The sequence below is a fragment of the Corvus kubaryi genome, unplaced genomic scaffold, assembly GCF_017639235.1.
Source record: "Corvus kubaryi isolate FWS band 111438036 unplaced genomic scaffold, C.kubaryi_AGA036_p1.0 138, whole genome shotgun sequence".
Lineage (NCBI taxonomy): Eukaryota > Metazoa > Chordata > Aves > Passeriformes > Corvidae > Corvus > Corvus kubaryi.
In genome coordinates this window covers 22,687,376-22,713,085 of record NW_024580672.1, presented here as the reverse complement: position 1 = coordinate 22,713,085, position 25,710 = coordinate 22,687,376, and the positions used below count along the sequence as shown (strand labels likewise).

General features: G+C 51.2%; 1 protein-coding gene across 1 annotated transcript in view; it reads left to right on the top strand.

The window, feature by feature from the left end:
- Positions 1–9,361, top strand: part of TCERG1L (transcription elongation regulator 1 like) — a gene marked incomplete at its 5' end in the record, with an annotated part of 47,949 nt that extends 38,588 nt beyond the window's left edge. Inside the window, 5 exons of the mRNA XM_042018518.1 lie at positions 695–764; positions 1,568–1,703; positions 4,637–4,726; positions 6,854–6,972; positions 8,421–9,361. Of these exons, the coding sequence (XP_041874452.1) occupies positions 695–764; positions 1,568–1,703; positions 4,637–4,726; positions 6,854–6,972; positions 8,421–8,577 (572 nt within the window). The remainder of the gene's footprint in view (positions 1–694; positions 765–1,567; positions 1,704–4,636; positions 4,727–6,853; positions 6,973–8,420) is intronic.
- Positions 9,362–25,710: the final 16,349 nt, after the last annotated feature.

The window sequence follows — 25,710 nt, the reverse complement described above, 5'->3', positions numbered from 1 at the left end:
TTCAGTGCAGGCACTGCAGGGATGTGACTGCTGGTGCTGTGTCCCTTGGGCTTTGGTGAGAGCTGCTGCTGGTGGAGGTGAGGAGAAGCCATTTCAGAATTCAGTGTTTGTTCCCCTTGTGTGTGACTGCAGATCCAGGCTCTGAGTCCCTCAGGGACCCGTGTTCAGGTCAGACCAGGGGGTGACACTGCCTTGGAGCTGCTCTGCAGCCTCAGGAGTGTGGAGGGTGTTGGATCTCCCCAGGTGCTGCTGGAATTCCTGGGAAAGCAGCCTTAGATTGGCTGATAGGAGGAAGAGAAGTGGGAAAGGAGGGAAGCTCTGCTGGGAGTCACCTCCAGTGAATCCTTCAGTGCCAGCATGGAAATGATCTTGCAGGAATGTCTTTAGCTGCTGTTTGTAGGGAAGGGAGGAGAGAGGATCAGGTGAAACAATAACAAGATTTAAAGCAATCATGTCATGAATGAAGAATGAGGAATTTTGCTGACTGAAAATGGTCACTTTATTGCTGTTGCTTCCATTTGGATGAAGGCAATTCCGAGGATTTTATAAAATACTTGTTATTTTTAAAACCCTCTGTGGGGAGTGAAAGCCAGGAAATACCAGAGCTGCAAAGACAAGGGAAGAGAAGTCAATTTGAGAAATTTGTACTTCCATTTATCTTGTTCAAATCTGATAATGACTTACTTCTTTTCAGCAGACAAGTGTGTTAGCTCTTGTCCAGGGGATGAAAACGATGATCTGAGCATCAAAACTAAGAGAAATAAGTAAGTTCTGAAGTTTTCTTGTCTCTGTCTAATGGTGAGAAGGGTTGGTACAAAGAAGGGCAATTTAAATGCAGATTTTCTTCTGTGTGGGTAAATGATGGGAGCCATTTTCAGGTGCCCAGTCCTCACCAGAGCCAGGATTCTCTGTAACCTCTGTTTCTCATTTTTGTCTGGGTAACTCTTCCTTTGCAATGGTTACAGACAAGGCTACCAGGCTGTGGAGTTACTCCAAAGGCACTGGATAAAAGCTTTCCCTCACTGAAGTGCAGCAGTTTTTTCCCTGCTCCCAGGTTTGCAGGCCCAGAACCAGCCCCAGGTGCTGCTGTTACTGACCTTTATTACCATGTGTGCTTCAGTTCTCCTGAAGTCACGACTGAAAAAGCAATTTTGAGGCGTGCAGACTTCCCAGATCCATTCCGGGTGTCCTTCCGAGTGGGCAGGCACAGGGTTTGTGGTGGATTATTGTAGATGTGCAGAATTGAATTCTTTATTGTCATCTCTGGCATGAGAAAAAGAGCCCTTTAAAGTCTGCCCTCCTTGGCAAGGGCTGTATGAAGCTGTGGCTTCGCTGCACCTTCAGTTGCGGTGTCAGAGCCCTCCGATGGCCCCGGTGACCCTCCTCCCTCAGCAGGAGCTGCCTCCAGCCCACGGTTGGTACCCAGCCGCAGCTCTGGGGCCTTTCCCATCTGTGAGCGTCCACTCCACGTGGGGGAGGCTCTGCGAGGGCCCGGGGAGGATTAAAAGGACTAACCCCCGTCCCCCAGTGACCACTGCTGGCCTCTCGTGTGTGTTGCCCCGCACAGGACCGAGGAGTGCCCGGCCGCGGGCCCGGGCGGCGCCGAGGCGCAGCACGGAGGGGAGCAGGGCTCGGCCGCGCGGAGCTCGCCGCCGCTGGAGGAGCGCATCACGCACTTCAGGGACATGCTGCTGGAGAGGGGGGTAAGGAAGGTGCCCTTCCCGGGACACACCGTGCTCCTGCAGCCAGCCCCCGTGAGGAGGCGGCGGTGGGGATCCCGTCCCCGGGCCCTGGGCCTTGCTGGCGCTGCCGGTGGCGTTTCCCCCGCTGCCACCCGCGGGAACTGGGAGCCCTTTCCAGACAGATTCCCAGAGACACACCCAGGGATACCCAGAGGCAGCAGCTCTTGCAGCGGGCAGTGGCTCAGCAGGGCACGGGGCTGTGGGCACAGCCCATCCCAGGGCTCCACAGGAACCTCAAAGAGCAAAGGACGTGTTCTGGTCAGCACCTCACACATCAGGAGTGGTCCTGGGCAGCTCCTGAGTGTCCAGCACCACAAATTCCAGTGATTCCAGCAGTGGGGAGCCAATTTCACTTACTGGCTGTCCAAAATCATGGAATCATGAATGGTTTGGGTTGGAAAGGATCTTAAAACCCATCCAGTGCCACCCCTGCCACGGGCAGGGACACCTTCCACTGTCCCAGGCTGCTCCAAGCCCCGTCCAACCTGGCCTTGGGCACTGCCAGGGATCCAGGGGCAGCCCCAGCTGCTCTGAGTTCTCTTCTTCTTCTGTGCCAGGGCCTCACCTCCCTCCCAGGGAACAATTCCTTGCCAGTGCCACATCCATCCCTGCCCTCTGGCAGCATAAAGCCATTAATGTTTACAAAAATCCTTGGGAAAGGATGTTCTGCAGATGGTTCCAGCTGTGCTGAGCTGCAGGAACAGGGAATGCTCTGGGTTTGGGCTCAGCGAGGACAGGGACGTGTAAAATGAGCAGTGGGTGCAGATTTTTTGCCTCCCCCCACGTTGCCACGTGTATTCCATAAAGGGAATGTCATTCCTGTAAGGAAATACAGCCCAAGGTGGCTGTTGTCAGGCAGTAAAGCCTACGAAATTTATCCCAGTAATCAGCAGGCTTTAAAGGGGGATAATTAGAGCTTCAGCAGCAAATTATCTCCATGCCAGAGCTGCTTTATTAATACATCTTGTTATTTGTGCTTCAGAAATGCAGAAGGGCCATAAACGAGCCCTGGGTGCAGACTTTGCTGGCAGATTTGAACTCGGGGGCAGTAAGTCAATATTTGGCAGAATTAGGGATGGTCTAGAACAGGATCTTCAGGTGTTTCTATGTAAGATTTGCTCCTAAAATTAAGAAATTTGGGAAATTCAGTGTTTGGCTTTGCTGTTGTTTAAAAATGGGGAGAGAGGAGGTTACTTTGCTCTTGCCCTGGGCATTTTTGAGCTGTCCAGCTCAGCATCAGCTGCTTGGCATGGCTGAAGCATAGGGAGACCATTAATGCCACTTAAATCTCATTATTTAATGACCATCCCCTGCCCTTTCCTCCTCGTGCTGTTGTCTCTCAAGGAGTTGCTGGATGGAATCGCAAAGAGCCCGGAGCAGATGGAGTTTGCCAGTGGAGTTCTGCAGCTTCCTACAGAAATTATGTCAACAGAAGAATATTGATTGTAACATTTTAAAAAGAGATGAGGGTTTGGGGGAGCTCCAAGAGACAGGCACTCTTTATTCTGAAGTCTGGGGCAAGTTTTCCTGTGTCAAAATGTAATCTGGATATTCTTCTGGACGTTTCAAAGTTTCCACACAGTTCTAAGAGAAAGAGGAAAATTTAAAGTTCTTCCTGGCTCCCTCCCCTCACAGCATCAAAATATCCACGTTCTAAGCCAGCATTTCCAGGAAAGTCTCCTCCCTGCTGGGCTGCTCTCCAGACTTTTGAGAGGATTCCATGGGGTGTTTTTTCTCAAGGTTTTCCCTTCTCAGTCCCGGGGAGAGAGGGGGATTTGTGTGTGAAGTGTAACTGGAATTCAATCAGAAATACCAGGTTATTTTAGGTGACGTCTGCCAAATGTGCAATGTAATAATTGCTGAACACAAAATCATCAGCTGAAACGGTTATGCGATGAATTAGTCTGAGCTTAATTAGCTTGGAGCTCAGAGTTGGGGTGTGGGAACAAAACTGATGTCCAGGAGAGTGTAAAAGACACCAGGAAAAGAGGATTCCTGGTGCTGGGGACTCCAGAGCTCAGGACAAGGAGGGCACCAGGAGGGGACCTCAGGCTGTGGGAAGGGGATGTTGGGGGGACATGGCCTCAAATCCCCAGAGGCAGCCAGAGCTTTGGATTTTCCAATCTCAAACCACTCTGAGAGGAAAACGAGTCCACTTAAAGTCACTTTGCTTCATCAGAGCTTTCCTGCTGGAGTGTTAATTACTCTGTTTAATTATACTTCACATCCTTGTTTTTCTAGTGAATTCACTCTTTTGTAATTAGATGGAGTAATTAGAATATTTTATTTCCTTCAGATTTTTCTGTAGCTAGCAAATTACCAGAGATGCTGTAGAAGCCTCTGAAATAGTGGGAATTGTCCCTGCCCAGGCAGGGGATGGGTCTGGGTGGTCTTTGGGGTCCCTTCCAAGCCAAACCGTTCCACGATTCCATGACTCCACGAAGCTGGCAGCAGCCCTGCAGGATGTGGTGTTCCCATGCCAGTGGCTGTGGGGATGCGGTGCTTTGCAGATGTTCACTGCCAGCTTTCCCCGGGTGCCTCAGCTGGGTCACAATTCCAGCTCTGGAGTGAACGTTCCTTTAGTGGGAATCGGTGTCTCTGCTGCACAAACAGCACCCCAAACTGGCATTTCCCTGCCTGCTGTGGATTCCTTCCACCACAGATGTGGGGGGACCTCTCCCGGAGCCTCGCTGAGGTGTCCTGGAGCGAATCACTCCTGGCGCTGTGGGGGCGACCAGAGCTCTGCCACAGACATTCACATTCACCTTCAGCCGCCCCGAGAACCCTGCCCAGGGTTCCTCAGCTCTCGGAGCTCCTCTCTGTGCTCACCTCGGAGCATTTGCTCCTTCCCCACCCTCATTAAATCTCCGTGACGCCGCTGTCTGTGCTCCCAGGTGTCGGCGTTCTCCACGTGGGAGAAGGAGCTGCACAAGATCGTGTTTGACCCGCGGTACCTCCTGCTCAACCCCGAGGAGAGGAAGCAGGTGAGTGAGCGCTGCCCAGCCCAGCCCTGTCTGCAGCAAATGATTTACCAAGATATGAATATTGATCTAGTATCGATATCCAACTGAGACAGACAAAAACTCTCTAACAGCTTAGAGTTAGAAAGTGTATGTTTGATTTGGCACCGGGCACTGCGTGGGATGGCTCCCTCAGACGCAGGGCCCCGATCCAAGCAAACACGACACTTTTTATTTCCAAATATGATGAATATCCAAAATACAAATGCATATTCATAACATTAACACCTCCCATTCTCCGCTTCATATGGAAATGAGCTTAAATGTCATTAAGCATGCATAGTGTGTGTCCTGAATGGAGTCAGTGGTCTTGAATTGGGTCAGTGGTCCCAAGAAAGATGAAGTAACTCATCTTCCTCATTTTGGCCTTTTTGCCTCTCTGAACTTTAACAATCCGAATTACTTTAGTGACCTCTAAGTTTCCTCTTGCATGACTTTTGAACGGGTTCCCACCAAGGGAGGAAATTGGTAATTGTCCTTGTTCCCTACACCAACTTATCAAAGTTTCTATTCCTCGTTCTAAGCACAGCTAAGCAAACATGCAAATGACAGATCATCAGTTATTTGGCAATCAGTTAATAACATCTTAAAACCCGTTTCAGGTCCAGCTCTCCTAACTATTTTAATTAACTCTCACTGAGCCCAAGTTCTTTCCTAGTCCAACTAATCTCAACACAGCTAGCCTATAACTAAAATCTTTATGTTTCTTCTAAATTTCTGTTTCACAAACACCTCCCACATGGCCCTGGATCCTGGAGCAGTTGTCTCGGGAGGATGAAAGAATTCCATAAAAACAGGACTCCCTGGGGATGCCCATAGGTTTGGCTCTGGCCAGCGGGAGTGATGCTCAGCAGGCACAGGGTGGGATTTTGGGGCATCTGGGAGCTGGGCTCCAGGACCCCTGTGGGTCCCTTCCCACTTGGGCTATCCTGGGATTCCCAGTGCTGTCTCCTTGGACAAGCAAGTGCTACGAGGAGGTTGGAACACAGGGATCCTGTTCTTTGGGACGCAGGAACAACTCCTGAGCCTGGGAAACCTGGCAGTAGGGAGGGAAATGGCCTCAAGGTAACGGTTCTACCCTGAATTACTGGAATATTGTAGAGACACTGCTGAATTTTCATTGTTCAGGACATTTTCCAGGAGTCTGGCAGGATTTAGGGCTGCGGTTTGCAATAACAGACCCCACTGGACAGAGCACTGGCGCCTGGCTGGGGGCTCTGTGCAAGGCTTGGGTTTTTCTGGGGAGCTCCAGAGGGATGTGGAGTTCTGCTGCCTGGATAATTTGGGCATTAATTTTCACCAGGGATCCCAAAGTCTGCAGATGAGGCTACAAAATTCAGGGGAGATGCAGGGATCTTGCAGTGAACACTGCTGTTCTGTGGTTATTTCTCTCCCTTAAAAGACTTTTGTCATCCTGCAGAAAGAATAATTTTGAATACGGAATTGTCCATTTTTAAAATAAACAGGATGAAAAATGGACTTATTCCATATTGTCCTGTGGTTCTCCAGAGAGCTTCCTGTAGGTATTTACCAGAGGACGGGGCACATACATCTTGATTTACTCCCTTTTCCTTCCTAAGGAAAAAAAAATGAAATGAAATAATAAGGAAATACAGGAATGAAAATGTATGAGGAGCTGCCAGGATGGAAAGTGCTGCTAAGGAGCCTGAGCAGGGAGTTTGGGATTTATGTCAGGGAATGGGCAAGGACAACACCTGGACCATGATGAGTCAATCAAGACACATTTCTTGGAATCGTGGAATCATTTTATCAGCCTTGGAGCAGCCTGGGCCCATGGGCCATGGCAGGGGTGAGGCTGCGTGGGCTTTAAGGTTCTTCCAACCCAAACCAGTCTGGAATTCTGGGATTCTGGGGCTAGTATAAACAGTGTTACCATTTAATTAAATACCCCATTACAGGCAGGACACAGACCCCGTCCTGCCTTGGAGGTGATGGAATGAAAACACCTCCTGGACACGTGGGGAGGGCAGGTGAGGACTGCAGGCGCTGGGGTTGCAGCTCTTTGGTGAGGCAGGAGCAGCCCAAAGGCTTTGTCAGTAACTCCTTGTCTTGTGTCCTTTCCTTGGCCAGATTTTTGAGCAGTTTGTCAAGACCCGGATCAGGGAGGAGTACAAAGAGAAGAAGAACAAGTTGCTGTTGGCCAAGGAAGAATTCAAGAAGCTTCTGGAAGAATCCAAGTTATCCCCAAGGTGGGCATTGCCTTAGGAAGGGTTGGGAAGCTCAGCTTTGTCATTTAGGCTGAGCTTTTCAGCCCGGAACGCTTCACAGCAAGTGGAACATGCCTGTTCTAATGCTGGGATGGCATTTCTTCCCTGATATTCCCCAATATTTTGTTGTATTCCTGGGAGAGGAAATGTTCCATCTCTCTGTCCATCTCTCCCTCTTTCTGTCCCTCTCCCTCTCCTCTCTCCCTCAGGATGTGCAGTACTTGGCACAGCACGTTTATTTTGTGTTCCTGTGTATGCTGTGGTCATAGAACACACATTACTTATGGAAAATCAGTACCACGATGTTCAATCTCATCTATATCACACATGCAGGTGAAGTTATCCAGAGATTATATTTAGTCCTGGGGTTTGGTGGAAGAGAAACACAAGTTTACAAAGTTCCTGTTAATGCCACTGCTTTAAATTCATGGGATGTGTCCCTGCCCATGGCAGGAGGTTGGAACAAGATGATCTGTGAGGTCTCTCCTGACCCAAACCCTTCTGTGACTCTACAGCTCTGTGATTAAATTAAAATACAGCGTGCAAGACACAACTTATTTTTCACTTTGTTTTTCAAGTGACGGATCCAGACTCACACAGGGGCAGGGGCAGTGCTTAGGGCAGTGCTTTCTCATTTGTAAATCACATGAAAATAAGGGGTGCATATTATAAACATTGTTAAATTGCTGGAACACAGAAATTAGTTTTCCCTACTAAAACGTGCAGATAATTACTCAGCATGAGCTGTGTGGGCACATGGATACAAGCAGCAAGTGTTGTAATGGGAAGAAGCATTTTACAACAAAACCAGGAATATCCTGGGCTGACGGCCCACCCGAACACTGCTTCCAGCACTCATACTCCCAGTCCCCAAGGGAAAAGCTGTGCTGGCCCAGAGGCCAGGGAGCATTTCAACCCTGAAGGGTTTTGGGAGCTGCCCGTGGCACCGAAGCACCGATGAAGCTCCTTTCCCTGCCTTGATTGAGGCACACAATGAGAGAAATAAATCCCAAATATTTCCAATAAAAAGCAAAGAGTCGCCTTGGGGAAAGGAGCTGGGAATGCAGCCTGAAAGGAAATTAAGGTAGAAAACCCTGCTAGGAGAGAGCTTGCCTTGGAAATACAAAATATCCAGGAGTTCAAATAAAAACTCCTTGTCACTGGTCTGTGAGCGTGGTGTTAATGGCTCAGCAGCCTCCTGCCAACCATCAACCCATTTCCAAATCCCAAAGGTAATCCTTGCTCACTGCAGGCTGCTCCAGGTGTCCAAAGCCCTGGCGTGGTCTGGCCCTTCTTCATCCCAGATTTACCATCCCACTCCTGTCAAACATTCCCAGAGCCCCCCCCCCAGTTCTGGTGTGGATCCAGGTCCAGGAGCCTGGGGGTGGCCTGGCCGAGTCCCAGGTTCCCAACATCTCTGTTTCCCACAGGACAACCTTCAAGGAATTCGCAGAGAAGTACGGCCGCGATCAGCGCTTCCGCCTCGTCCAGAAGAAGAAGGACCAGGAGCATTTTTTCAACCAGTTCATTCTTATTCTCAAAAAGAGGGACAAGGAAAACAGGATAAGGCTACGGAAAATGAGATAAAAGCAACTGAAACTGGCAATAAAGACACGAGCCCGGGCTGTGGCTGTGGGAAGGGATTCCGAGGAAGGATGAAGCACTTGGGGTCCAACAGCACCACCAGGAGTGGGGGATCCCGAGGGAAAACGCCTCTAAATGGAGTTTATGGGCCATCCATTGGATTTGGGAAGGCTGTTCTGCAGGAATGGGAAGGATATTTTGTTCTCAAAGAATTAATGTTTCATATTGAAGCTCTCTTTTGTACAACATCCAGAGTTTGATGCATTTCTAATTGCCATGATACGTCGATCCCTTAATTGTTTTAATTATGCAAATTACTTGTAATATACACAAGTTATGACTCCAATGCAGGTTTATAATTAAGCAGAAGCAGATGCCATCCAGAGCAATCTCAAGGCATTTCCATCATTTAGGGGAATTATCTCAAGCAATCTTTTGGCAACTCTGCATTTCCACCAAGTGTGTGGGGTCTGGTGGTCTGCAGGATCCACTCCCGCTGCTCATCTGTCTCTGTCCAGTCCTCTGAGTAGTAGTAATCAGCTATTAATTGTTAATCTTGGTGAAGAGTGTGAAAATCTTGGCACATGTTCCATAGGAGAACTCTCCGATCCAGAACTTCCCGTGGGCGGTGCTCCAGGACAGCGCCACGGCCCCCTCAGCCTTCCAACCCCAGTTCTTTGGTGAAGCCATCCCAGTCGGATTTGGGTTCTGTTCCTGTGTGTGAAGAGTCTGCATGAGATTTTTCTCATCATATTTGTATAAATAAATATTTAACTTTTGTAATTAAGGAGCATTTCAAACCTGTTTTCAGGGGGATCTCAGGGGTGAAACTTTTTGAAGAGATTTTTGCCAGAGCTCAAGTGGAAAACGCTCTCAGGGACAGGGTGGGATTGTCGGGGTGTGTGTGCAGGGTCAGGGGTTGGACTGGATCCTTGTGGGTCCCTTCCAGCTCAGGATACTCTGGGATTCCATGAAATAATGGGTAAAATAACACAGGGTTTGTGATTTTTACTGGAGAGATGGAAAACCAGAGGGGGCTCCTTCCACTCAGGATTTGAGTGCAAATTCCATTGACATCCATCAGAAATCCGAGGATGCTGGGAGCAAAAGAGTCATGCTGGCTACACAGGTAGGACGTCATGGCTGGAGGAACATCAGGACATCTCTGCCTTTGTGCTGCTCCAGATGTGCTCTGTCTGTGGTTGTTATGTTTTTCTCAGGAGACCTAAATTTTAAGTTAATGCTCCTTAAATCTATGGGTTTCTGCTTCCTTGGAGTGAGAGGGATATTTTCTCTAACTCACAGTAATTTTTATTTAGGTGTGTGCTGGGTGTTTTTATAGTCACAGAGATAAAGGAACTTCCTGCTGCTGTGGAAAAATGAACTCAGAATAATTCACAGTGCCAGGACACAGGGAATGGCTTCCCAGTGCCAGAGGGCAGGGTTACTGGGATATTGGGAAGAATTCCTGGCTGTGAGGGTGGGGAGGTGCAAGGAGAAGGGCTGACCCAGGGCTTGCCACCTGTCACAGGCCAGGTTCAGGTGCTGCTTTCCTTGCTTCCTGCTGGAGTCTCCAGTTGCTCGGTGTTTTCCATCGGTTGCTCCATGATTTCATACCCTGACGGATCTCCTGGATGTTCTCCTGCTCAGGTAAGTGCCTTGGGTGTTTTGGACATCTGCTCATTTACCATTTTCAAGGTGGAAAAAGAAAACATTTCAAAGACTGGGATGTTTTTAATGGTTTTCAGTTCAACCAAGAGCACAGAATAGCCCTGAAACCTCTGCAAACACCCAGTGCAGGGCACAGAGAGTGGCTCTGTCTGCAGCTGCTGGGATCACTGGGAAGGAGAATGAGCCCCGGCTATCTCCAGATGGAGCTCGGGGTTTGCCTGCCCGAGAAAAGACACTGGAAATGAGGGGAGTTGTAATTAAAAGCTAAATTAAGGTGGAAAGGGCTGCCAAGGGCTCGAGCTTGTTCATTTTAGCTTCACGTGCCAATAAAATGCTGATAATGACTTTGCTTGGGTAACGCTGTGTGAGTGAGGAGCAATTTGTGTGCTTACATCCTTAGCTGGATTATATTGGCCTGAACCCAAGATAAATAGGAGGAAAAATCAAAGGTGATAATGTTATGTGGCTTTGTTTATTTAGGAAAAAGGCAAAATCCTTAGGGAACAAATTCCAAACAAAGTGGGCAATGTGAAGGTGTACTAAAGATGATTTTTGGGAGGGTTTGGTGAGTTTGGGATGGCTTTTTCTCTCCTTTTCAGTCTCCCAACAAGGCAACAGATTTTTTAGTGGTTCAGCAAGAGTTAAAGCCATTTTGGTTCTCTTTTTTAAGTACGTTGTGACTGGGTTTAACTTAGTTCTTCATATTTTGATTTCTTTGCTTGGGCTTACTTTGGTAAATATTGCTTTGATCCCATCCCCTGGGAGCAGGTTTCCCTATTGCTGTGATCATTGTTGGGGGAGCTAATCCCGAGCAGAAATGAAGAGAAGTCAGAGAAATGAAAACAAATGATGGCAAAGTTCCCAGGAGGCTCCGAATTTACTCTTCTGGATTCACAGTGAGATGCTTTGGGTTTGCTTCTGTGAGCAATTTCACTTGATTTATGCCCCGAGTGTCAATGGAATATCCATCCATTGCATCTCCTCAGCAGTGCTGCTGGCACCTGGAATTGTTGCCTCTCCCCTGGCTTTTCCCACTGAATTCATTTCTGGCAACTTGGCTTTTCTCAGAGCTCTCTTGGATCCCGGCAGTTTTCCATGGGTTTCTTCCATGTGCTTGTCTTGAGGCTGTTGTGTTTAAAGTCTCCACACAGGGAGGGAAAACAGGGAGAAACTGGGAATGCAGAAATGATGTTTTTCCTTGGAAAGGGGACGGAGTTTTTCTGCAGGGAGAGATCTGGAGCTGGCTGGGAACTGGGTGCTGCGTTCAGCCCTGACTGGATGCTTCATATTTGTCAAAATTGCTCTAAATTGGACTTTTTTTCTCTCCTCTCCTGTGTGTGAGGGAGGAGCCTACAACTGCTTTCTGATCCGCTGTATTTCCTTATCCAGGTGCTCAGCAGGGTTTGGCTTTGGGAGAAAAATCAAGAATATATTTTTTGTTGTTTTTTTTGCAGTTAGAGAGCTGATCCTGACCTCTCACCTTCATTGCAGACCACAGCCCCATTCCCTTTCCTTCTCCATGTAAGTGAATAATTTGCCAATATTTAACTCTAAGAACAATTTCCAAGGTAAATCATCGAATGGTCTGGCTTGGAAGGGACCTTAAATATCATCTCCTTCCCCCCAGTGCCTTCTGTAGCTGGTAATTCTGGAGGTAGTTGCTGGTAAAAATGAAGGGTTTGATTAAAAAAAGGCAAAGAAATCTTTGCCAATTCACTGAACATCCTCTGAACACTCCTCTTCTTCCTGAGCTTGTTATCTATTTAGAGAGGAAAAACCCCTGTCCTTGTAAATTCTCCTGCTTGTTTGAGGTGCACATTTCAGGCAACTTTTCAAGGACACTGGAGTCCCCAGTCCTACTGGAAAGTTTCTGAGCTGGAAGGACTCATCTAAATCTTTCTAAATGAATTTTTCCACATTTTCCTGTTGGAATCAATTTGGCCATCATTGGTTTGGAACCAATGACACCAGCTGGGATTAACCATCAAAATGCCCAGAGCCCTGTGGCTGCCCCTGGATCCCTGGCAGTGCCCAAGGCCAGGCTGGACACTGGGGCTTGGAGCAGCCTGGGACAGTGGCAGGTGTTGGGTTGGAACTGGATGGGCTTAAAATCCCTCCAACCCAAACCACTCAGTTCTCAGGTCAGGCTTTACCCCACGAAACAAAATATCTTTTAAATGTATTTCTCCTTTTTCTCCTTTGAAGAGAGAAGTCTTTCCCTGGAATCACAGCAAAGCTGTGCTTCTGCTTGGAACAGGCACTGCCTGCAAAACAAGAATATATTTAACTTTAAAGAGCATTTTTAATAAAGACCTTCTCCATCTGAGGAGCTGTCATTGTAGGCACAGTAGGCTGGGACTTTCAAGGCCCGTGTTTTGTTTGTATTAAAAATAATTTTCCCCTCAGATGTGATGTTTTTCCTCCTAAAAGAATAAAATATTGATTTAATAATTCAAACACAGTCAGCTGGAGGTTGATGTGTCTGGATCTTCTGCACAGATCTTACAAATTGCAGCCGGGTGTTTTTATGGCTTTATTTTGAAACAAAAGCTGCCCCTATGTTGTCTAAAATATCCAGTGTAGCTGAGGTGTTACAAACCCAGGGCAAATCCTCTTCCTGCGGCAGCCACTGGTGATTCCCAGAGCGAGGAGAGCCGGGAGTGGAGGGAGCTGTGCCCAAAGCTGCCCGTGGCCAAAGGAAGCAGGTCTGCACGGTTTGTGGTGAGTGCCCATCCCTGGAGGGCTGTGACAGCCCTGGGGCGGTGACACCTGGGGACACACTCGGGGCAGGGGTGGCCTGGGCTGGTTGGACTCGATGGCTCCGAGGGCTTTTCCAGCCTCGCCAGTTCTGGGATTCCCTGGCTCTAAGCAGCTCCCAGCCCTGGCCCTCCCCGGGTGTTACTCTGGCCCCACAGCAGTCCCTTTAAGGGACACTGCAACTCTTCTCCCCTGGGATAATTCCCACCCCCACGCTGTCCAGGATGGGGCTGGCTCAGGGCTGTGGGCACTGGGGAGGAGCTGCTCTGCCCTTTCCTTTGCAGGGCAACCTCAGCACATCTGAACCCAGCCCTGAGCCTTCCTTGGGTCTCCGGTGCCCTTGAAGTGGGATCTGCTGACGTGGAGCACTTGGTCCAGGCTGGGGAACCCCACTTGGTGAAGGTGAGGTGACATTTGGAGTGCTGCCACTGGGGCTGCTGCTCCTGCCACCCCTGCTGGGCTCTCACCAACCCCTGGGGCTGCTACCCTGGAAATAAAGGGAATTGCTGGAAATAAAGGGAGTTTCTGGGTGCTGCAGTCCCTGGGTGGGTGTGGGCTGTCAGTGATGAGTTGAAGAGCCAGGAATGGTCTCAGCACAGCAGAATTGATGGTCCCTCTTTTCTGGCACTGATAGGAGAGAAGCCCAGGTGAGGCACTGATGGGGCTTTGGCTTCTCACTAACTAAAAATGAGGAAATCTTTCAGATCACTGCCGCTGCTTTCTGTTGCTGAGGTCTCAGCAGTGAACAGTGAGAGTTTGCTCCATGTCAGCCTCTGAAATTGCTACACCAGAAACTCCATTGCCCTGGGATGCTTTGGGGAAAGCAGAGCAGTGAACTGCTTAAAAATTAAAGTATTTGCTTTGGGCAGTTTTTGAAAAAATCCATTTTGACTTTTAATTTAAAAAACAGAGGAAACTACAAATTCCAGTCATGAAACGAAGAGCAGGAATATCCTGCTCTCTGCTTCCACGAGCTGCACGAGTCAGGTTTTTCTGTAAATTATTCTGTGTATTGCGAGTGGTGAGTCCAGAACTGGGGTCCAATATCATCAGGACTTGGAGCTGCTGGAGAGAGCCCAGAGGAGGCCATGGAGTGATCCCAGGGCTGGAGCCCCTCTAGAGCCAGGCTGGGAGAGCTGGGGGTGCTCACCTGGAGAGGAAAAGGCTCCAGGGAGAGCTCAGAGCCCCTTGCAGGGCCTAAAGGGGCTCCAGGAGAGCTGGAGAGGGACTGGGGACAAGGCATGGAGGGACAGGACACAGGAAATGGCTTCCCACTGCCAGAGGGCAGGGCTGGATGGGAGATTGGGAAGGAATTGTTCCCTGGCAGGGTGGGCAGGCCCTGGCACAGGGTGCCCAGAGCAGCTGTGGCTGCCCCTGGATCCCTGGCAGTGCCCAAGGCCAGGCTGGACACTGGGGCTTGGAGCAGCCTGGGACAGTGGGAGGTGTCCCTGCCATGGCAGGGGTGGCACTGGATGGGCTTTGAGGTCCTTTCCCTCCCATTCCAGGCTCCTCTGGGCCTGTGTTATCCCATGGCTTGGCCTCAGCTCTTCCCAAAACCACCTCTTGCTTGGACAGCTTTGTGAGCCTCCCCAGGGTTATCCAGTGAGGAACATTCCATGAGAAGAAGGGATTCCCCTTTCCAGCAAGGCTGTGCTCCCCACCACGCTCATCCTGGGGCCCGCCTGGTTTGTGTTTGTCCCTCTCTTTTTTCTCTCAACTTTGCTGTGTCTTTAAGTATTCCACACTTGTCCTCTGCCTGGAGAAAAGTTTTGCCCTGGGAGGGGGATCCTGGGGAAAAGCAAACCAGAAAAGCTGTGAGGTTGTTTGCTTTGTACCCTGGGAATTCTAGGGGAGATTATGCAGAGGGCCAGGAGAGAGCTCAGGAGAGGGGATGTTGGGTTCCCATCCCAGCACCAGCCACAAACCCGGATCCTCCTGCTCCTCCCAGAGCACATTCCTGGGGGCTCGGGCAGGGGTTCTCACTGCATGAGCCCCTGTTCCTCGATGCCTTTAATCCCGCTGAGGAGGCTTGCTCTGGGAGGATTTCATTTCCCTCTTGGAGTTGTCAGCTGCTGCCTGGGCTGTGTAAGGAGCTGGTGATTATCTGTCCATGATAAAACCTTGGTGCTGATAAAACCTTTGTGTTCTCCAGCTGGAGCTGCTGGTGTTGGGCAGGAGAAGGGTTTTTCTCTAATATGTTTATTTCGAAGCAGCAGACAAGGTGAGCAGTGCTCCTCCACTCAGGAACACAAGGCTTTACGTGTCTAATCTCACCACCTTCCTCCCAGTGGCTCCTTGATGTGGGTTTAGCAGTCCTCTCCCAGCAACGGGAGCTGGATCTTAAGGAATAGGAAAAAGCAGTGTATTCCTTGACTGGGACATGTTGTGGGATCAGCCCTGGGTGGGGCACCGAGGGCCACACTTCCATATGAGCATCTGAGGGTTGCCAGGGAAACCTGCTGCACCAAGCTGCTCCCAGTCCCAGGGAATCAGAAACGTTCCTGGTTAGTGCAGACAGCTCCAATCTGATTCCCAATTAAGCAAAAGCCAGCCAAGGAAAACAAACGAAGCTGGGGAGCCCATGGTGGCTGCTGCCCTCGATAATTCCCGAGGCAGCGGTGCCAGCCCGTGCTGGAGCTCAGGGTTGGCAGCCTGGAGTCACTCAGCCCCCGTGACAGTAATGACACAAGCAGATGGTTTGGCACATGGCTCTTATTCCTATTTCTACAAACAAGCATTTATTCTGACTGTGCTGAACACATGGGGTTTATGGGGCGGTCTGAGCTGCTGCTGGGAGGGACGGGAATTACCCCAGCCCTGTGCTGGGTTTATACCCAGTGTGACCCCTTCTCTACAGCAAATGGATATGGGATCCATAAATCCCATAAATATCTGAGTGCAGTAACATCACTCCCAAATTTAACAAACAGTAATAAACAGAGCCACCTTCAGCTGGCACTCCACAGGCAGAATCATTCCCAAGCCATCTTCCCGCTGTCTCCCGTGCTGCCGAGGGCTCTCCCGTGAAATATTCAGCAGCTCTGCTTCTGCCTTGTGCTTGTGACATGACTCTTGTAATGGGAAAATAGGCAGTATCCCTTCGCAGCACATCCCTGCATCTTCCCAGCAATGCAGGGAAATGTTCCAGGGAAAGAAGGTGTTCTTGGCTTCCATCGAGCATCTGGGGCTGTGCCCTGATCCAGCACCAGCTCCCTGTGTCCCACAGCCCATCCCAAAGCCGCCCCCACGCAGGGAAGCAGCACAGCAGCCAAACCCACAGGAGAACAGGTAACAGGGCCCAGCAGATTGTCTGCTGTGAGCCCAGCACAAACCCTGCCAGGGTGGGATTATGCTTGACTCAACTTTCCTGATCTCTTTGTATTCTGCCCCGTGGATGTCCTTCTAAACTGCAGCTCCTGGTTTTTCACTCTAATTCCTGAACTCGATTATCCACTCTCCCCAGTGTTTAAGCCAGTTTTGGTTCATTTACTTCACACTTATCCTTTTGAAAACCTGTTTGTGTTTACAGTTTAACTCATTTAACTTTTGTTTTCCTCCCTCTCTCACCACCATTTCCCTGTCTCCCCACAATTATGTGTTATAGCTGATAATTTATGCTTGGGGGATATAAAAAGGGAGATTTTGTTCCAAACCTGCCTGGCTGTTCAGCAAAGCCCTCTCCTCCCAACACTGCTGGTACAGCTCCTGGAGAACCACCTGGAATTCTGCCCCGGTCCTGGCCCAGCATGGCAGGGACCTGGAGCTGCTGGGGCCAAGCCAGAGGAGGAACTCAAGGATGATCAAGAGGGATGGAGCAGCTCTGCTGGGAGGGAAGGCTGGGAGAGCTGGGGTTGCTCAGCCTGGAGAGGAGAAGCTTTGGGGTGACCTAAGTGTGACCTTCCAGTGCCTGAAGGAGCCGACAAAAACCATGGAAAGAGACAATTTCCAAAGAATGGAGTGATGGGATGAGGGGGAATGGTTTCCCACTGCCAGAGGGTTAGGATGGATGGGATATTGGGCAGGAATTGTTCCCTGGGAGGGTGGGCAGGCCCTGGCACAGGGTGCCCAGAGCAGCTGGGGCTGCCCCTGGATCCCTGGCAGTGCCCAAGGCCAGGCTGGACATTGGGGCTGGGAGCAGCCTGGCACAGTGGGAGGTGTCCCTGTCCATGGCAGGGATGGCACTGGATGGGCTTTGGGGTCCCTTCCCACCCAAACCATGCCAGGATTCTGCCCTGCCTTTGCCCAGTGCAGCACCCAGCATGGGGCTGGGGGGTTGAGGAGCTCCTTTCCCACATCCCAACCCCTGCCAAGGAGCTGCCCCCGAACAGGGATAATGAAGCCCATGGCTGATGTAGGGCGGATACACATCTCTCATTTCCCAGGCTCATTGAGCAGCCCCGTGTCCTTATCCATGTGTGCGATCAACATCTCCTGCAGCTCCTGCTCCCCTCAGCTCCTGATGGAAGGGGAAGCATTCAATTAGCAAACAGAGCTCCAAAAGGGTGATTAACCAGAGCTCGGGAAATAATAAACCCATATAACGAGCAAGGGCTTTCTCAGCCTGCCACTGAAGCTACTTCTGTTCTCTGCAAGCAGGAGAGCTCCTGTCAGGAAATGCCTCCGAGCTGTTATCCAGGGAGCTCTGTGTTCCCACGTGCGCTTCTGGGACCATCCCAAAGCTGTTCCCGGATATTTACAGTCCCTGGTGGGTTCCTGGCTGGGGAATGGTTAAATGCCAAAGCAGAGGATGCTGAGCAGGAGTTCCCAGCTGTTGCAGGGGGACAGGGGAGGCACAAGGCAAATGGAATTTTGCCTTTGGACTCCTTTCCCACAGCATTTCCAGAGCTGGTTTTCCCTGGCTGCTGCTGGGACACGGCTGTGGCAGCAGCTGGGGGCTCCTGGGCCCGACTGAACAGGCCTGGGAGCAGCAGGAACCCTGCTCGGAACCTTCAGGGGAACGGCTCATCTTGGGCTGGAACGGATGTCCTGGTTCGTGTCCCTCCTGCCCTTGCCTGGGAGTGCTGGGCTGTGGGAAAGCTGGGCTGTGGGAATGCCATGGAGTGGGAATGCTGGGCAGTGGGAATGCCGGGCAGTGGGAATGCCATGGAGTGGGAATGCTGGGCAGCGGGAATGCCGGGCTGTGGGAATGCCATGGAGTGGGAATGCCATGGAGTGGGAATGCCGGGCAGTGGGAATGCTGGGCTGTGGGAATGTTGGGCTGTGGGAGTGCTGGGCTGTGGGAATGCCATGGAGTGGGAATGCTGGGCTGTGGGAATGCCGGGCTGTTGGAATGCTGGGCAGTGGGAATGCCATGGAGTGGGAATGCTGGGCTGTTGGAATGCTGGGCTGTGGGAATGCCGGGCTGTGGGAATGCTGGGCTGTGGGAATGTTGGGCTGTTGGAATGCTGGGCAGTGGGAATGCCATGGAGTGGGAATGCCGGGCAGTGGTCACTCGGCTCGCTGGCAGTGCCCAGTGCTGGGACAGAGCTGGCTGAATCCTGGGGGTCTCTGGAGCAGGTTCCTGACACCTCCCATACGGGACCGAGGGTGGAAAGCACCATCTGAGGTCATGGAATTGTGGAATTGTGGAATGGTTTGGCTGGGAAGGGATCTGAAAGGTCACCAAGTTCCAGCCCCTGCAGTGAGGAGGGATCCTTCCCCTGGATCAGGTCTCCCAGTCCTGTCCAACATGGCCGTGAATGTTCCCAGGGATGGACCTGCCCGGAACCATCTCCGCGTGGATTTCCTGTTCTTTCACACACATAACGGAGTTTGCTCCATCCCAGAATTACAGTTTTTCTCTGTAGCTGTTGGCAAGTGCCGAGTTTGGGATCCAGTGCAGGCTCAGGGCAGAGCAGCTGGAATGAGCAGGGTGCTGATATCCAGGTGCTGGGAGAGGGACTCTCCTCCTCCTTGAGCAGGAACCAGAAGGGACTGAGTTAAGCCTGGGCAGGCTTGAGCAGAGGTTTACACCCCCCAGCCTGCAGTCACTGCTCTGCAGAGCCAGATCAAAGGAAATTGGATTTTCTTATCACTGAAAAGTCTCATTTTTGCAAGGAAGTGTCATTGTAAAAGTTTCTTTTTAGCAGGGGAAAGTATTCCTCCCTGATTGACTAAGCCAGGCCCAGCAAGGGGAGCAGATCGTGCTTTATGGAAGTAATTTCTTTAATCTTGTGGGCTGCTAGAAGGCTCTGGTGTCTGTTGCGAGGATCACAGGAGCTGGTTTATTACTGCTGGGATTGCTGATCTGCTCGGGCTTAGGCACTGCCTAATGGAAATCCCTGTGCCTTTTCCTGGCGATCACACCTCCCTCGTTAATCTTTTAATGTGCTTCAGTGAGAAAGGAGAACAAGGCTGGGCTTCTTCCCTTTGTAGCAGAGTGTTTGGGATTTGTGTTCTGCCCTTTCCATGCTCTGGCAGTGCCGTGCAGCAGGGCCTGGGCTCCTTCCTCTGCTGCTCCCCTGCACCCACACGGCTCCAGCACTTTTCCAGGGCATTTAACCAGGGAAAAACCTCTGTTTCAGTCCGCAGCAGCACAGAGGGCTCTGTCCCAGCCAGCTGAGAGGGGAGGGTTCACCTGGCTCAGAGTGCTCTTGGACAGCTTGCAGGGAGCTCCAACCCTGTCCAGCCTGGCCTTGGATGCTGCCAGGGATCCGGGGGCAGCCCCAGCTGCTCTGGGCACCCTGTGCCATAGCTTACAAATGAAAAATACAATCTAATCTAATCTAATCTAATATAAAACTGTAAATAAGCAAATGGGAAATAGTTTTAATGCCCCTCCCCATTTCTGAGTTAAGTAAAGGGTCATAAGGGTTTGGCAACAAACCAGATTATCTGGGAGCAGTAAAGGAGAGTCAGCAAGGTCTGTGCTCCCTCAGCTCAGCAGATTGTTCAATTGATCCCACAATTGATTGGTCTCAGCTAATGAGAATTGTGCCTTCCTTGCCCCTTTCCCCATGGAAAGGGGCAAGGAAGTGCACAGAGAGTGCACAGACACCAGAATCACACAGAGTCACAGAATTCCAGAATCCCTGAGGCTGGAAAAGCCCTCCCAGCCCATCGAGTCCAAGCTGTGCCCGATGCCCACCCTGTCCCCAGCCCAGAGCCCTGAGTGCCACCTCCAGGAATTCCTTGGACACCTCCAGGGATGGGCACTCCAAACCTCCCTGGGCAGCCCCTGCCAAGGCTGAGCGCACTTTCCATGGGGAAATTCCTGCTGCTGCCCACCCTGAGCCTGCCCTGGCCCAGCCTGAGGCCGTTCCCTCTCCTCCTGTCCCTGTTCCCTGCCAGCAGAGCCCGACCCCCCCGGCTGCCCCCTCCTGTCAGGGACTTGTGCAGAGCCACAAGGTCCCCCCTGAGCCTCCTTTGCTCCAGCCTGAGCCCCTTCCCAGCTCCCTCAGCCGCTCCTGGGGCTCCAGCCCCTTCCCAGCTCCGTTCCTTTCCTTGGACATGTTCCAGCCCATCCAGGACTGTCCTGCAGTGAGGGGCCAGAACTGGACACAGGATTCCAGGTGTCCTCTCGTGTTCCCAGTGTGGGGGAATGTGCTGCATCCTGCCCCGTCCTGCAGCTCCAGTGGGTTTCACTCACTCCTTGGAGAAGGTGCCCAGAATTCCTGTGCAGGCTCCCGTATTTTTCAGGGGGCATTAGAGGTGTGCCCAGCACAATGACATGTTTGTTAGTGTGACTGGGAGCTGTGAGGCTCACAGGGCCTGATCCCCTCACGGCACATGGAGAAATGTGCCTGCAAGGGATGAACTCTGCACACCCAATCTGCTCACACTGAACCTGGGACAGCTCCCTGGAAACCCTCTGGGTCAGGATTTGATTCCTCTGTTGGGAAAGGCAGCATGGAGTAACATCCCCTGCAAGCCCTGGGGAGGGGAGGGACAGCAAAGGGAAAACGCAGGAGGCAGAGGGGACAAGGGCTGGGATATTTAAGGACTGGGAAAAGCTTAAAAAGAGTTTTTTAAAAGTCTTTGCACAAACACACTGGCTGGGTGTGACACTCACACGGCACAAACATGGAATCATGGAAGGGTTTGGGTGGGAAGGCACCTCAAAGCCCACCCAGTGCCACCCCTGCCATGGCAGGGACACCTCCCACTGTCCCAGGCTGCTCCCAGCCCCAATGTCCAGCCTGGCCTTGGGCACTGCCAGGGATCCAGGGGCAGCCCCAGCTGCTCTGGGCACCCTGTGCCAGTGTTTAGATCAATCTCTAAATTAATTAGCTGTTAATGTTTAACCCTTGTCTTTGGAAAGCAGGAGAGGCTCTGCTGCATCCCCGGGTGTGGGGGAATGAGCTGCTCCTCCCCTGGGGCTGCAGGAGCTGGAAAATTGTGGAGAAGCATCATCCCAGGAAAACCAAACTGCAGGAACAACGGTGGGAATCAATCTTTCCAATCGGTCAATTGATCAGTGGAGTCCCAGTCCCTAATTCAAAACAAGGCAAGTAATTATTGAGAGAAAGCCACTAATTGAGGGAAAGCTTTTATTGAATGTGCTGCTGGGTCGTTCTTGCAGACGCTTGGGGGCTGTTGCTTTGTGTGTGAGATGAAGGAAATCGCTGGGAGGTCCCTGGGAGGAGTCGTGGGGATGGAGCAGGTCCCACCGGAGCATGGAAAAGTCAAATTTGATAAAAACACAGATCTGAAATATTTAAGAAAATAGAGTTTAAGGCCAGGCTGGTTGGGGCTTGGAGCAGCCTGGGATAGTGGGAGGGGTCCCTGCCCACGGCAGGGGTGGCACTGGGTGGGTTCGATGTCCCTCCCAGCCCAGACCATTCTGGGATTCTGTTTCTGGCTCATTGCCCAGGATGCCCAAAGCACATGGAGCTGAGGGAAATGGGCAGTGTGGGGCTGCAGAAGGGGCTGCAGGAGGGGTGGGGTCCTCCCCTGCTGTATCCTGCTGTGCCCTCCTTCCAGCACGGGCTTTCCCAGCTGGCTGCTCCTGCTGGGCACAGCTGGAACTGGGATCCATGGTTTACACTGGAGTAGGAAATATTTTACACTTTTGCATCCGTTGGAGCTCACCTGGAGAGGCCTTTCCAAGCCTCCAGCCTGGCCAGGTGACACAGGGAGCACGAAGGAATCTGTTCTGCCCACCGGCTACTCCTCCAAAACCAAAATTCTGAGGGAAAGAGCCATTTTCTCCTTTGTGAATAAAAGGAATGAGAGGATGAAACAACCTCTTCTCTCATTCCAGCTTCTTCTGTCTGGGGCTTTCTGTTGCTGGGCTTTGTTATTGAGACTGAGTTGATTTTCTAATTATCAGCTCTGCCTGCCTCCAATCCTGTTTTGTTCCAGCTGATGGAAAGCACCGAGTCCTCCCTGTGTCTGTTCAATTCCTCACTGCTGCAGCAGCTGGAAGGAAAGGCTGGAATATGTTGGAGGCAAAGGTGGACTCTGGCTGCAGCCAGGGCTGCTCAGCTCTGGGGAACTCCCTGGGCAGTGGGATCCCAACCCCTCGTTCCTGTGGGAAGCAGCTGGGATCCCAACCCCTCGTTCCTGTGGGATGCAGGTGGATATTGCTCAGTGGCAGAGGTGGGAAGAGGGATCTCCAAAGGTTGGTGAGGAGGAGCAGGGAAATCCAGATGTGAGATGGGCAGTGGGGCATTGGCCTCGGTCTTTGGTGTTAATTGGGGCTTTCTGATTAAAATGGAACTGGGGGAGTCCCCATCCCTGGGGGGTTTCACAGCCCTATGGAGGTGGCACCTGGGGACATTGGTCAGTGGTGGCCTGGGCAGTGCTGGGGAGCAACTGGATTCAATCATCTATAGGTCTTTTCCTAAGTGATCCTGTGCTTCTGGGACTCTCCTGGTGAGGCACAGAGGTGTGGGGTGACAGGGTGTTGTGACCAACCCCCCCAAGTTACCCCGTTTCAGAGGGAGCAGCTCCAGGTGCTGTGCCTGGGCAGTACCCGAGCACCTGTAATTCCTCAGCCCTGCATTCCAGACGCAGCATCCCGGTAACTGTGCTGGGAGGATCCTGGGGAGGAGCAGCCCCTGGAGCAGCAGGATGGGTTTGTCTGTGTGACCCCAAACCCAGCCAGGGCTCAGTCTGGCTCCGTGCTGGGAGACTCCTTGGGGGACGTTCTGCTCAAGGTGGGTTTAAAGCACAAAGAAATCCATAACAAACTGAACAACCCAAGCAGCAGCATGAGCAAAGCAGCAGGAAAACGCTGAGTTATGAACAGGCTGTGTGGGATCTCTGGCTCTGGGGCTGAGCAGGGTTTCCTTTTCAGAGGGTGCTGAATTAGGAGACACCAAAGCCCTTCCATCCCTCAGTTTGTGTTTCCAGCAGCCCCAGTTCTGGTCTGCATTCACGCTGTCCATGGTGCTTCTTTATGTTGATTCAAGCTCTACCTGCCTCTCCTTGCAATCAGTAACATTAATTAATGAATGCCCCAAACTGAAAAGTTACAGGAATTTATTCAGGAGATTGATTTCGGCTGTGATCAGGAGATTGATCCAAGCCCCCCGTGGCAGGGAGCTGCTGCCTGCCCCCCGTGATTGCAGCACTCTGTTCCCAAAGTGGGTAATCAGCAGTGGCACCACAAACAAACGAGCAGGGCTGGGAATGGCAGGGCAGGCACGGAGCTGATTAACATAAATATTCCATCCTTCCCAGAGCTCTGCTTTATCCGGAGTGGGGCTGCAGAAGTGAAATCATTTATTTCTGTGACTGTAATGGCGAGAAAAATGACATCATGAGCAAAATGGAATAAACAGCAGAATGTGATTTAGGGATGGTTAACTCATGCTAATTCATGCACTGGCAGTTTGGGGCACAGGCACTAATTTGGATTTCACATTCTTTTAGCTGAAAGGGAATCATTTCCCAAGGCATGGATAAAGGAGTGTGTGGCAGGATGCTGCCAGGTGTCCTGAGGGATGTTTTCCTCCTTGCTGCACCGAGCTGAATTCAGCAGCAGGAATTTCCCCATGGAAAGGGTGCTCAGGCCTTGGCAGGGCTGCGCAGGGAGGTTTGGAGTGCCCATCCCTGGAGGTGTCCAAGGAATGAGCTGAAGTTTCCTGGCCCCTTAGTGGGTGGGGAAGGTGTGGCACATGCTGCTGACACCTCCCAGATAAAAACTGATCAAAGCACAACCTTTTGGTTATTCTTTCCATCCTGTGATGCTCCTGGGACTTCCCTAAACATGGAGCTCCTAAACCTGTTGGGCTGTACAGCAGCCCAGCCAAGCTCTGTTTGACAAACACATTTCCAGGGGCCTGGCTCGTACACTGCTGTGTTGATCTCCTCTGATCATCCACTCGGCTGTGCCGAAGAAAAGCCTCTTAGCTGGCATTAGTCCTTTCAAACCCAATTAGTTAATCATAGAATTAGACTGTGGCACGAAGGTCTGTGTGCCTTGTTTGCTTTAACCCAGCCCAGCAGGCTGGGACATTCCCAGGGCTACAACAGGGAATGGTTTAATGGCATTTATTTATTTGTTTGATCTTGTGGAGCTCCAGAGCGTCCCCGGGCCCAGGCCTGGCACATTCCCAGGGAGGGCAGTGGCTGCAGGCAGGAGGCAGCACCACCTGTGGGCTCCCAGGATGATCTGTCAGGTCCTTTTCCATGCGTATCTCACTGCACGAGGCTGCTTTGCTCCGTGGAAGGCTTTTTCTTCAGTCAAACAAAGTAAGTCAGAAGGAAAATCAGTTCTGTGTTAGAAATTGGTGTTTTGTACTCAGCAAGAGAGATCAAGTGTCAGGTTTGATGTCTCTTGCTCTTCTCTTTGTAATTCCATGAATCTCTACAGAATCCCCTGTGATTTATGTCCTCTTGAATAGAGCTATCCCATCTTTTTGATTTTTCATATCCTGACTGATCATGGCAACTTTCTGCCTGCCCAGCTCTTCTGAGGCTCTGAGAAATACTCAGTGCATTCTCCAGGCAAGGCCACTCTGGTTTAAAAAAGACAAATTTAGGCTGGGACAAAGATTCTACACCAGGTCAGATGCAATCCTTGGTATTTGCAACCAGCAATGCCACACAGGGAGCGCATGAACCTGAAAATGGTTCCCAGGTCTAATCCCCACAAGGAATCTTCCAAAGTTCATACAGATGTGTTTTTGGCATGCTGGGTTCCTCCAGCACCGCCCTGCCCATTGACCTGGACTGGTCTGGTCCCCTCTGAGTGTCCTGAGTTTGTTTTTCCTGACCTTTGCCTGGTTTCAAGGGATTCGTGGCATCAGTACTTTCCTCACTCAGACCTCTCCAGAGCTCACACAGCAAAGGCACAACTTTAAACCGCAGAAAATCTTGGCTACTCCTGCCTTGCCCTTGATTTGTAAATGAGGAGGAGTGAAAGGCCTGGAGTTTCTGATGAAATCTTGGGAAGTTTCCTGAAATCTCTCTGGGCTCAGAGGAGAGGAACCCCAGCAGTGCTCCTGTTTCCCTGGAATCCCCACGAGTGTGGAGCTGCTGCTTTACCCCCAGCTCTGGCCGAGGCTCCCATCTGCTCCTTCTCTCCACAGAATTTGGGAGTTTTCCACTGCTGGGAGCGGCGACAGCCGAGGAACAGCAGCTGTGCCAGGACAGCCCCGCTGCCACCGCCCTCATTTTGAACACTTCTGGTTGGGATGAAACGTCTGGCTGGGATGAAACGTCTGGTTGGGATGAAACGTCTGGTTGGGATGAAACCTCTGGCTGGGATGAAACGTCTGGCTGGGATGAAACGTCTGGTTGGGATGAAACTTCTGGCTG